Source organism: Struthio camelus, chromosome Z, assembly GCF_040807025.1.
Source record: "Struthio camelus isolate bStrCam1 chromosome Z, bStrCam1.hap1, whole genome shotgun sequence".
In the NCBI taxonomy this organism is placed as follows: Eukaryota; Metazoa; Chordata; class Aves; order Struthioniformes; family Struthionidae; genus Struthio; species Struthio camelus.
Window position 1 is genome coordinate 9,649,438 of NC_090982.1, and position 12,742 is coordinate 9,662,179.

The 12,742-nt window shown below is 36.2% G+C and overlaps 1 protein-coding gene across 3 annotated transcripts in view; it reads left to right on the forward strand.

The window, feature by feature from the left end:
• ZNG1A (Zn regulated GTPase metalloprotein activator 1A) overlaps positions 1-12,742 on the forward strand; it is a 32,369-nt gene that overhangs the window by 6,046 nt on the left and 13,581 nt on the right. For all 3 annotated transcript variants that reach the window (XR_011137715.1, XR_011137714.1, XM_068927195.1), the window contains exons 5-9: positions 2,409-2,468; positions 3,556-3,593; positions 6,925-6,971; positions 7,719-7,805; positions 8,655-8,699. Coding sequence is in view for 1 of the 3 variants with exons in the window: in XM_068927195.1 (XP_068783296.1) it covers positions 2,409-2,468; positions 3,556-3,593; positions 6,925-6,971; positions 7,719-7,805; positions 8,655-8,699 (277 nt within the window). In the remaining 2 variants the exon portion in view is untranslated. The remainder of the gene's footprint in view (positions 1-2,408; positions 2,469-3,555; positions 3,594-6,924; positions 6,972-7,718; positions 7,806-8,654; positions 8,700-12,742) is intronic.

Consider the following 12,742-nt stretch of genomic DNA (forward strand, 5'->3'; position numbering starts at 1 on the left):
TGTGCTGTTGGCCCTCATTGCTTCCCAGGGTGCGCAGCAGGCTCATGCTCAGCTCTTTGCCCGTCAGGGCCTTCCTGGCAAAGCTGCTGCCCCAGCCAGTCTGTCTGTAGCCTGTGTTGTTGTTAGAGGCTCTGCCTTCCAAGAATCAGGACTCAACATTTATCCTCACTGAATTTCACCAGATCCCTGTCAGCCAGTACCTCCTACCTGTCCAGGTCCCTCTGAATGGCAGTCCTGCCCTCCAGCATATCAACTGATTCCCAACCCCCACCCCACCCCGATTTGGTGTCATCTACAAATTCGATGCAAGTTCCCTCCCTCCCTTCCCTCCTCTGGATCCTTAATAGAGGTGTTGAATGGGACAGATTCCAAGATAGACCCCTGTGGTACCCTACTTTTTACCAGACTTTGGTTAGGGTACAATCCATGAACCATGACCCTCAGAGCCCGGTTATCTACTACCTGCCCATCTAATTGTCCTGACCTACCATTCAGACTGCAGTGTCCCAACTTGAGTACAAGAATATTGTGGAAGACAGTTTTGAAAGCCTTCCTAGAGTTGAGGTAAATGACATCAACTGCTCTCCCCTTATCTACCAGTCATTTTTTCACAGAAAGCCAGGCATGATTTACCCTTGCTAAATCTGTTCTGACTGTTCCTGATCACTGTCTTTTTCACCTGTATGTCAAGCGAATTCACTTAATGATATTCTCAGGGAGCAAAGTGAGGCTGGTTGGCCTTTTAGATTTCCTAGATTGTTGTCTTGGCCTTTTCTGAAGCTAGGTGCAGTATTTTCTTTCTCCAGTCACTGGAGACCTCCCCTAATCGCCATGACATTTCAAAGATAATAGAAAATAGCATTGCAAGGACATTGGCCGGCCCTCTCAGCAATCTTGTATGTGGCCTGTCTGGTTTCATGGACTTGTATGGGTTAAGTTTTCTGAAGTAATTCCTGATTCAATCAATGTCTGCTGCCGGTGGTTCATCTCTGTATCATTGTGAGTTCGTCTTATAATCATAGAAAATTACTGTAAGAAAAGAGAATCTGATTCCCTGAGTCTAAGTTTGCAAAGGAATTACTATTTATATCTTAAAGTATGATGTATATTTTAATTTAAACAATATAATATGTTTATTTCTCTGGTAAATGTTTAAGATGTCAGAAAAAGTATGTTCACACTGACTGAACAAAATATTTGTGATACTCCTTTGTATCCATATCATCTTTGAAAAACAGCCACTGCAGTATTCTATTGCATAAGAAATAATGTTAATTTAAAAAAAATAGATTTTTTGTTGGAAAAAAAGTTAATATTGTGAAACCGTAGTGGAAATTGTGTCCAATTGTGTCTATTTTCCCCTATGCTGTGAATGTTTAAAATTGTTATGTATAAGAAGAAACTGCACCAATAAGTGGAACTGATCATAATATTTTGCTTAGCGATTTATATCTGATTAGTTTTGCTAGTGGGTTTGTTTTGCTAGTATTCACAAGCTGAACCTACACTAAAGATTTGTATGAGATTAACTGGATCTATTTTAAAGTTATCTAAAACTAGAAGCTCTCGTATCCAGGCTTCTGAAGTAATTAAGGAAAACGTTCTTTCTGATACTAAGAGTACTTGCTAAGATAACTTAGATACTTACTTACTGAGAGTAACTAGCCAGTTACTTTTGACTTTCTTCATCCTCTGAATCTTGATGTAAGAAACTGCATAGAGTATTATAGAGAAGCCAGTAAAGAAAAGGTCCCTAGCAGGGAGCTGTTTTCTCCCAAGTATCCCAGTTCCCTGTTTCTGTAACTGTTTTATCTCCTTTCCTGATCTTGTGGGCCATGACCTAGAAAATGATGGTTGAAATTCTGGGCTTACGAGATCATGGAAAAACGGACAAACGAGAGGAAACCGAGCATAGGATTTAGTTTAGATTACGGGTTAGGGTAAGCAGGGAAAAGAGCCTGTTAGGTGTGTAACAAGGTAGAATCACGGAAAGTTTGTACGAACAGTGAAGGAGAGAAAAGGAGTATGCAATTGAAGGATGAGAAGTGCATAAATCTCTTTAGAATTGAAAGAGCTGTGTGAGAAGAATAGAAATTACAGGTAGTTGATATCACTGAGATAAACTAATTTAGACAACTTATTTGCATCTGGAATTGTGAGATTTTTAAAGCTTTTCTTAATCATAACTGTTCACGTACACACAGGTAAAATGCTTCAGTAGCTGTTGTTAGATCAAATGTGTGGTTGAGTATTGGACATTCATGATGCTTGATTATTTTTTCCTCCAAGAATTCAGAAGAGAAATAGCTTAAAATATAGCACTACAAATAGCTTTTCTATAAATATCTTACTATTGATAATTTGATAGAAAATGTCCATTTTGCCACTGAATATATTGCACTTCTTAGGAGCTGTAGCCTCCATGTTCTGGGTGGATTCTGAGCTAGGAAGTGACATATATCTGGATGGTAAGACATGTGTTTTTTTTCCCAACCTATTCACATTCCTTTTCTTCATTTAGTGTGACGTATTCAAATCATTTAAGATGAGGCTTCAGAAAATGTTTGAAAGAGATTATTTTACTTCCTCTTTCTATGCCAACGTTTGGCCACAGAGATCCACTTGCTTGTTCTGGTGCTTGCTTGTCTAATTAATGAGCTGATTTTTTTAAGTTTGCTACATCCAACAAAAAGTTGTGTATGTTTTGCTTCATTTCATGAGCTCGTCCTTGTTTCGAGATGGAAGAGAGATCTTGATTGTTGTGGTATAAGGGGAAAAAACTCGCTAGTAAATGTTAAAAAACATTATTTTTGAGTAATGTTACAGCTTTTTTCAATATAGTGTTTCCTAAACCGCTGTCCCTTGTCTGAACTTTTTGCTGTTTGTCAGCCTTTGGTCTCCCCTATCTTCCCTCTTGCCTCTTCTTTGTCTTTTGTACTCTTGTTCCCTCTAACAAATAGCAGCTCGTTTGGTGTGTTCCCTTAAAAATATGTGCGCTTGTTGTAGTATAAAGCACCGCTAATATAATTAAAGAGCATACCAAACGATGAGGCTTAGTCTTTGGGATTTTTAAATGTAGAAAATAATTTACTTTTTAGTTTTGTTTTAAAAAAAATCTGATTAAATCTTTGGCAGGGTATGAAACAGCCATCTAGCCAAGAAAACAGTTGGATAGGGAACAGCATCCTAATTTTCTGTGAGAGAACTGCAGATTCCTGGTCACGTGCAGTCCGACAGACCATGTGCATGAATCAGCCCCCTTCATTTGGTTCAATAACCTGTAAAAACATATCTCCTGCCAAATTGCTGCTGCCTGGAAGAAGAAAGGCAGGCATGCGTCTTGTAAGAATTTCTCTTACCTGGTTTGGCGGTCTTTATTCTACTGCAGATATGAAGTAATATTCAGACCCATTGGAAGCATAGAAAATTTTATAAGCAGTTGTGAATGTGATGACACTGTCACTTTAGTAGTTGCGCAAGAAGTAAATAAGTTGTTAACAATTTGTTAGCAGCTCTGAATACATTTCTACTCCTTTTCTATGTGTTTTCTTTTAGGTATTATATCTGTTGTTGATGCAAAGTATGGATTGCAGGTAATATACTGGAATCCTGATGTATTTTAAAACTCTGAAACACCAGAACAGCTCTTGCAATAATGTTCATTCTAATGAATTAAATTTAAGAATTATTTTTAATTTCTTAAAATGAATGAGGATGTATTGCAGTTGCTGTGGTTCACTGTAAGAATTCTTTTTTTTTTTTTGTCCTTAATGCTCTATTTTTAATGACATGCAGGAGTTCCCAGGTTCTTACCAATGCAAAATCGTGTCCACTAAGAATTGTCAGGTTGCTAGATATTCGATTCCTTCTAGATCTGTTGCTTCACTGACGTATCTTGGTTGTATTCCCAACAGGCATTTGGATTACTGTAAAAGCAGTTGGAGACATTTGTCCTACAGACTCCTATCACTGCTCCAGGTTTTATTTGGAAGGAGTAAAGACCTCAGATACTAGAGTGGCAACCAGTGAGTTAGGGCTGTAAATCAGAGGAGAATAGCTAGGGCCATGGGACTGTAGTGAGCAGGGAGATGAGTGAGCCAGGGGACGTGGTATTCTTTCACATTAAAAGAGGACTTTATTACATGGAAGTAGACAAAAGGACCAGATATTTAGAGAAATGTATAAGGTGCGATAGAGGAACAGATGTGTAGAACAGTGATGTTGAGTAAGAGTGGATATGGTGATTAATTCAAATAATTCAGATGTTTCTTCAATACATAGTTTTAAAAATAATTATTTGCAGTTTAACAGTTGGTGTAGTGAGTACACTGATTGTGCAGTGAAGTTGCAGTCATAGTAAGAGAAGATGTGATCATAAGAAAAGATTCCCCATTATATAAGCATCCCATCGTGCTTTGTAAGTGTTTTGAATATCTCCATATTTTTTATTTTTACAATTTATGAAAATAAACTGATAAAGCTGAAAAATAATGATAAAAAATAAGGGAGAGCTGCCTCTTTTAAGATTTTATTTTGCCCAAAATGTTTGCCTTTCTGTTTTTGGTTGAACTGGTCTGATAGCTAACTACTGCCAAAAGGGGGCAGTCCTGCCCGCTCATCAATTCCTGTTGTATCTGCACTGCACGTTTCCAAGGTCCTAGCAAACCAGTTTGGGCGTGTTTTGCATGGACTTTTGCAAAGGAGTTAGCGGAAGAACAGTGCGAAGGGGTGTGTAGAGCGGGACTTGCCTTTGTCAGCAGGAACCAGCTCAACTCTCACAAGAAGCCACTGCAACAGATGTCTTAAATAACCCCCCCTTTTCAGCTAAGTGCCCTCATACGAATTCAGGTGTGTTTTTTACTTGCAAAAATGTTGTTTATCTTTCTCCTTATGCAGTGCTGATTTCTTGGCTTGAATCAGTTTTGTTGCACAGGACAGAACTAAATTCTTGTTGTTAAATATTTTAATTGATTAATTTTTTAAACTTGCGAGTAAAATGCCAGCAGCAATAAAAATGTTTTGAAACATTTGGCTTTTCTATTTGTTACTCTCTTTGCAGCCCAATAAAAATTCTTACCCTGTTTAATCAGTAAGCCTTCACAATGCTGATGTCCACTCACAATAATAGGAACTTCAGATTTTCTCAGTTATACACAGATAAATAACTTTCACTTTGTAAAAAGGAGTTGGCAAACTTGTCCAGTTCCTCTGGATGGAAGGCTTAACCTCAGCAGCTGCTGGTGATTCAAAGAATTCTGAGGGCAATACAAGTAATGATATTGATAATAGGCAGCTGTTTAAGGATGTAATGCTTTAAAGATGCAACCCATCAGAAGAAAAGCTGACAAATAGTACCCTGTGGCTAGCCAGCCAAATTGAAACTAAAGTGGTAATTGATATCATGGGCTATCACAGTAATGGGATTGTTACCCAGCAATCTAAAATACTCATTTTGTAGTCAAGGGCAAAAAACTGGCCAACTTGAAATGATGGTTCTCTGCTTTCAGAACTTGACATGCAGGCCACTGGCATTGTTCTTTTCAGTGCGACAAATCTGACAGCTTTTAATTCAATAGACTCAATAAGCATAGTTACAAAAATAGGTCAGGAGAGAGGTTCCTCTCCAGTTATCCTGTTGTTGTTCCCTGTTTAGATTGTGCACAATCGGAAAATAGTTTTGGCGAAAAAGCCAAGAAAATATACACTGGCATTATGCAGTATTCTTTATGTTTTTTTTTTTCCTAAAGTTAAATAATGTTAGATGTCTGACCATTCCCCTTGAGAAAAAGTTTCCTGTTTTTTAATAGGTTTCCCATGGCAGTTAATTCCACCTTCATTTGGTATTGCTGCATCTTTAAGACAAAATTAGTTTTATAATAGTATTGCTGTTCATTTAGAGCTGATAAATGAATGCACAGGATTGTGTGATCTTCCCACAGGTGTAAGGTACAAGAGATGAACTGTGATGAATGTTACAGCATCAGTTTAAAATGCTCTTGCCAACAGGTGTCTGTGATGCTTCTCCCTGGAGATTGCGGTGCCCCCCAGCAGAGTAGGCAGAAAGTAATTTGTAGCTGTAGCTTAGCTGTTTCGGTATATTCAGTCAAAAATGTTGATGAAAGGTATGCTTTAAAGTTAAATTGCTGTATTTTGTGCTTCTGTTTGATGTGGGCTTTTTTTCTCTATACGTAATTCTTTGCAAGGCTGTTAGCCTTGGCATACAAGTGGGGCACAGAGATGCAGGTGGCGAGATACTAAACTCATGCAGTAGGATCAGATGCTGCCTCTTTTATTAACGCTCATTGTCTCTTCTGCCCAGTTAGTGCTTGAATAGGCAGCAAAAACTGATGACAGACGAGTTTACCAAGGAGTAACTGTCTATTCATGCAGACCTAGAACAAGAGTTATGAATTGTTGCAGAAAAAGTGCAGTTTGGCAAATCTTTCAGAGAAAAGGAGTATGTGTTTATGTATATGAAACTCTGTACTCTGAGCCTAATCCAGCTTTAGCAGTCAACATTGCACTCATTAGACAAACTACTGTACTTTGATTTTTTTTTTTTAATAATGTGTATTCCACACAGTTATTCCACAGTTAAATATGCCATGGTGACTCTTTTAACTTCATAGTAAATGTGAAAAATAATTTAAAATGAAAATTAAAATACAATTTTCCACCTCTTTAGCACTCTAGTCAAAATTCATTAAAAGGGAAGAGTTTTTGTCAAAGAAATAATAAAAGTTTCTGTAACAGTGAATGAATAAACTTATTTTTTCACCATCCTTGTACAGAAAAATTCTAGATGCCATTTTTCTTAATTTCTTGTTGAAAAACATATCTCAACTGTTTTGCCTTCCTTAAACTGCAAATGAGTTTGAACGTCACTAGAATATGCTTAATCCAATTGTTTTAATTTTTATCTAGCATTTGACAGAGGAAAAGCTGGAAGGCCTCATCAATGAAGCTTCTAGGTATAAAAACTGTTTTTATATATCATTAACTTTTAGCTACTACAGTGTATGAAGGTCATTAGAAATGCCATGTCTGTTAGAATGAATTTCTTTTATAAAGCCTTTCTTCTTTGCTTTTAAAATAAAGTAGATTGGTGTTGTGAGGCGGAAAATACACGAATAACATCCGGCTCCTTTTGGTCTTTTTACCAAGATCTGACTCTTACATTGCATTTTTAAAGAGGGATGGGTTTTTATATAAATGAAGGAGAAACCACATGTGTTGGAAGACAATGAATTATGTGCAAGGATCTGTGAGAAACGCAAAGTAAAAATGAAGACAGAGAAGTATTTTTTGGCTAGATGTGGAGCTACAATGATAAATGATAATTGTAACAATAGAAGTCTTCATAAAGCAAAGATACGTCAAATGTCACTTTGCATACACAAAGCATGTATGCAAAAGAAACAGGGGCTTGTGGGGTTCGTAAATCACCAAGTACTTTGAAGTAGATGACCTCTTAAAAAAAGAATAACAGATGGCTTGGAAGACTCCACACTTGTGTCACAGTACAGTACCCCAAAGAGAAGCCAATGGTATTGTAGTCATACTCTGTGATATTCTACTTTGATCGATGCTTGTCTTTCTGTACTGACAATGCTTATGTTAATTTTTCTGGTGCTGTGGGAAATACTGTATTGCTGCCTTGCAGGAAAAGTAATGTTTGTTCAAATTGCCTTTTTTTTTTTTCTCCCCGTAATGCATAGGCAAGTTGCGTTAGCTGATCTTATAATCATCAATAAAACAGATTTGGTTTCAGGGGAAGAACTGAATAAAATCAGAACATCTGTCAGGTATGGAACTTTTGGCATAACTGTAATGCCGTACTGTCTGAAAAGTTATTTTTTATTTGAAGTATAGTTACTTCCTTCATGCTTCCTTCATTACTTAGTACAGAAATCAGATATGATTATTCTGGCACAAATCATTAGCTTAACAGGGAAAAAGAGACTTCCCCTTTCTAAAGGCATTCCGATACATTAATATGCTTCCACAATCCTAACTCTTTGCATATGTAAGTAAGATTTGATATTATCTACTAAGTGCAGGACTTTAAGTCTTAGTTTTCTTTTTTGAGGAGGGGGAACAGTTCATGTTTTGCTGAAGTAACCATCAGGAAAAAAAATTGCTAATAAATGTGAGTTCATTAGCAAATACAGAGCAATATGGAAGAGGTACCAAATAATTATGGCTTGGGTATAAATAGCCAATGGCCAGAATCAAAGCAGTAATCAAAAGCGTGTCGCATTTTTCTGTCTCCATACCATGACAATTCAAATGAAATATTAAAATTGGGAAATACATTGCAACTGTATTAGAGATTTGAATTCTAAATAATTAAAGTTAAAAGGCTTAGACCCTCCAGTGGGTATCGGGGAAGAATCTTGTTTAGGCAGACTCTGTTCTCAATGCTAGTATTTTGTTGTCAGAGCTTGTGAATTTCCCCTGCCTTTACCTAGAATATGAAAAAGTCACAAAACTGAAACTTGTTGGGTTGTCTGTTGGATTGTTCGACAAGTTAAGAAGAGAGCTGGGATTACTGTTGTGCTATTTCTCAAGCTGCTTTCCATTGCCTAAGTTGTTCAGTCAAGACGTTACACTTGCATTTGTGTCTAACTCCTCATTTTTCCGTTGTATTTCAGGTCAATAAATGGACTTGTCAAAATTATAGAAACACAAAGATCAAGGTATTAAATTGGCCAGTATTACTAGGTACCATGTCTTGATTCTTTCATGGCAAATTTAAGTATGCTGTTAGATCAATTCACTTGAAAACTATTGAATTAAAAATGCTTGACTCAAGATTTATTTTAGTATTGAGCACTTAGGATAAAGCTAATTTAAAAAAGGTTAAAAAGTTTTAGTTCTTTTCTTGTATTTTTATTGATTACTGTTTACATCCTACTCCCTAGAACGTAACTTAAAATTTACTGTTATGATTTTTAGTGTAGCTTAGTTTGGAGAGCTTTCATCAGTGGTTTTTACTTGTTATTGCTGTCATAAGTATTTCTCATTGACAGGAAAAGTGGGTTTTACAAAAGCTTAGGTCTTTGTTTTTGATCATTACTTTTCCAAAACCTGTATTTTGTTCCAGACTTAGTAATGAAAATGTATTTTAATGATTAAAATTGCGTTTTCATAGTGTTGCCACTCATGGAGTGAGAGCAGTGGGGGAGCTCCTGAAAGATGCTCATATAGATATAATTTAATTGGCTTCAGTATATTTCAGAAACATAGCGTATTTTTAAGGGAGTGTCTTAGGTAGATATTCAGAGTAATTCTCATAACTTGTTAATGACATCTTGTAAATAGAGTAGAAAAGCTTACAAGGCCACGTGATATCAGAGCTAATCACTAATCACAAATGCACTGTAACAGTTTTCTTTGCTTTGTCAGCTTAAGGATTTGTCTCCTGATGGTTACTGCAAAAAATTTCTCCTACAAAATGACTTTGAATGCAGTGCAAGGGAGTTTATAGAAGGAACACTAATTGTATTGTTCTTGCTGTTTTTTACTGAAACTCTGACTCAGATTTCTTGTTTAACAAAGTCATAGTCTTTGGAGGTGCTTTTCCTAGGCACGTTAGAGGAAGAAGAAAAGCAGTGAATCTCTCAAACTGCTAGTACTGATTTGTGTGCAGTTGAATGAATTGTTTGACTATATTGTGATAAAAGTACGCTATGCTCCTGTAATACATGGCTTAGGTGTTAAGTCATTTCTGTAGGTTATGCCATGCAAGTTTTAAAATAGGTTTATCAATAGAAGTACAGTAGACACAGTCTTAATAAAAGATATTTAGCTTTCTAAAGTTATTGTCAAATGCAGTTTGCAAGTAGAGAGAAATATTTGCTGATGTTGGCTGACCAGATGAGACTAGCAAGTGCCAGTGTAGAATATGTATTTTATTTGGTAGCAACACAGAATTTGGAAGACTTTTACAGATGCTTGTCTAATATTTATCTAAAGGTCAGCATTTGCTTGGTTTACGCTTCCAAAAATGTTAAGCTTGTTAACATTTCTGTTGATTTTAACTTGAAGTTCTTTCTGCAATCTGATCATTGCTGGAAGTTTTATGCCCTGCTCCTAAACAGCTGCACTATAAGAAGTCTTCTCTACATGTAGAGTCTGTCATGTTATTTTATACAGATTATTCTCAGGTTATTCTCATTACTTTATCAAGGAGGAAGATGAAACATGTTTAAGTAGCTTCTGCAACTCAACACTCCTTTCTCATTAACTTTTAAATTCTACTGGAGAATGTTTGGAACAAGAATAAACAGAACTATAGAGGGGAATCATAAAATCCATTACAAATGCATGCTTCATATCATTCACTTATTGCTCTTCTAATCATCTTAACTAAATAATTTCTCTTAAATCATCATGTGTCTGTTATTATATAAAAACTTATTTTTCTTCAATGGGTTTATTGTCATTTAGAGACGTAGTTTCAAAAAAGAAAGTTCTGGTCCACTGCAAACAGTTTCGATAATCAAGCCTTTAATGATCCCAAAATTTTTAAATATGTACAAGCTTTAAAGTGTAACGAGTCACCTTAGATTTCTGCTGCAAATTTTAGAATTTTCTTAATTTGTCCAATTATATAAATTCAGTAGTATTAAGTGTAGTATTTTATAAATTTGAGTTGTATTAGAATAATGCTACTGGCATTTTTCTCTGTCTGTAGATGGAGGGGAGAGTGCTCTGGTGACGCCAGTTTAAATTTAACCAGGAATTTATTCTGATGGTAAATCTTGGATATTTACTTACAACAAATTTTACAATATCAAAATTTGAATATCTGTTTTTTTGGGGGACTTTTGTATTACTTATACTTGCCATGACCTCTATGCAGTATGGTGGCTTTTAATCTTATGTAGGTACTTTGAGGGTAGCATGAAAGATTGAAAGATGCAAGCTGAAAAAATGCTGCTAAGTGGCAGATAGAGAGAGCTACAATTGCAGCGTTTCCCTTTCCTCACACTTAGTACGTTTTTGGGAACATTATTATAATGTTTAGAATTCTGGAGTTTATAATATTGCAGGCAATGGGAAATGCTACCTCTGCCGGTGAGGGGTGTCTGAAGAATAATTAGGGCACAGGAGAAAACCTAGTATGACAAAAGGCTTGAAACTGATTGCTCAAGCTGAACTCAGAGAAGCGGCAACATAATAATTTTACTGAAAATAATAAGTGGTTTTGAGAAAGTAGATGACGAATATCTTGTTCTTGCATTACAAGACAGGGAACAAAAACGATCCATGAAATGTTTTTGAGGGGAAAAAAGCAAACTATACTGGTAAAATTAAATCCTCCATAAATTGCATGTATATATGGGTCTTTATATGACTTCTGTAAAGATGATGATGATCTCCAACATCGCGAACAGTTTTGAAGAGGTTACTAAACTTCATGCTTTGAGCCATAAACCAGTATTTGTCTGCAGAGGATTAGGAAGGTATCCAATATCCAAAGTGTAATATTCACATCTGTACCTTTCTCTGATGTCTGATGCCAGGAAGTATTAGAGAAAAGATAATGAACTAAGTGGACCTCAGATCCGGTCCTCAATGGCAACGTTTGTTTTACTAGTAAATATTCTTTAGTGAATGACCCATACTCTCTCTCTCTCATGATTAAACATTCCAAAAGTGAAACAGGCACAAAATTTATTAACGTGTTACTTGAGAACATGTTTTCTTTAATTGTTTTTTTTTTTTTTGTCCATTGCAAATCAATATGTGAGAGAGAGCAATATAGCCCTTTTTGGAGTGTTTCTGTAACCCAAATATGAGTTTTCAGGACGCTGATGAGAAGAGACAATTGAAACGCAGCTGGTCATATACTTCAGAAAAGGTTTATTTATGTATTGCACATTATAAACCTTTCATCTTGAAAGCAGCTTTGTAAGGCTGCTGTTGGGTGTAAAGGTTTAATAACAGTACTAGCTATGTATGTTTCAGAGGTCTCTGATGTTTTTTAACCTCTCGTCTGTAAATATATTCCCTGTATTCAGCTACACATATTATCTACATTTATAAAATTATCGTGTGCGATTAGCAGTGAAGACACTATTACAAATAAAATGAATCTGTGTTACTTTTCTAAAAAAGCTATTTATGTGTTGCAGGGAGCTGCTCTTGCAAATAAATCCGATCAGCACTCTCTCTTCCAAGTTACCGTTTTCATTTATCTGAGCTTCAGCTTTTAGAGCTGAAATTCTTCACGCCAGCATTTGCCTCACAGCAAACTTCTAGTGAATATTCAGCAGCTAAAGCTTAGTTGTTCCTGAGAAGGAATTTAAGAGTATTATACCATCTCACTTCACCAGTATTAAAAACATTTTTGTAGTCATTTCTGATGAGATGTTCCTGCATCCCGTATTCTTAAACAAGGACTCCATGTTTGTCAAAAACTCCTACAATTAGTTATGTGCTTTTTGGTATATTCTTGAAATCCACTCTCTGAAAATGCTAGTTCATATGTACTTAGTGGAAAATTGTTTCTGCCAAGCAATTTGGGTTTTCCTCAGTCAGCTTCAGCCCATGGCTGCAAATGCTGAGCAGGTGTTTCCCAGCAGTTGCATGTCAGTTCCGCACTCAGAGTACATTGGTACATGCCAGACGCATTTGCACTGAAGAGTCTGAAAAATAAATAGGGACTGGATTTTTTAAATCAAGCTACAGCAATCCAGGACAGAAAGGGTTAGACATCTCTGGTCTGTGAAGA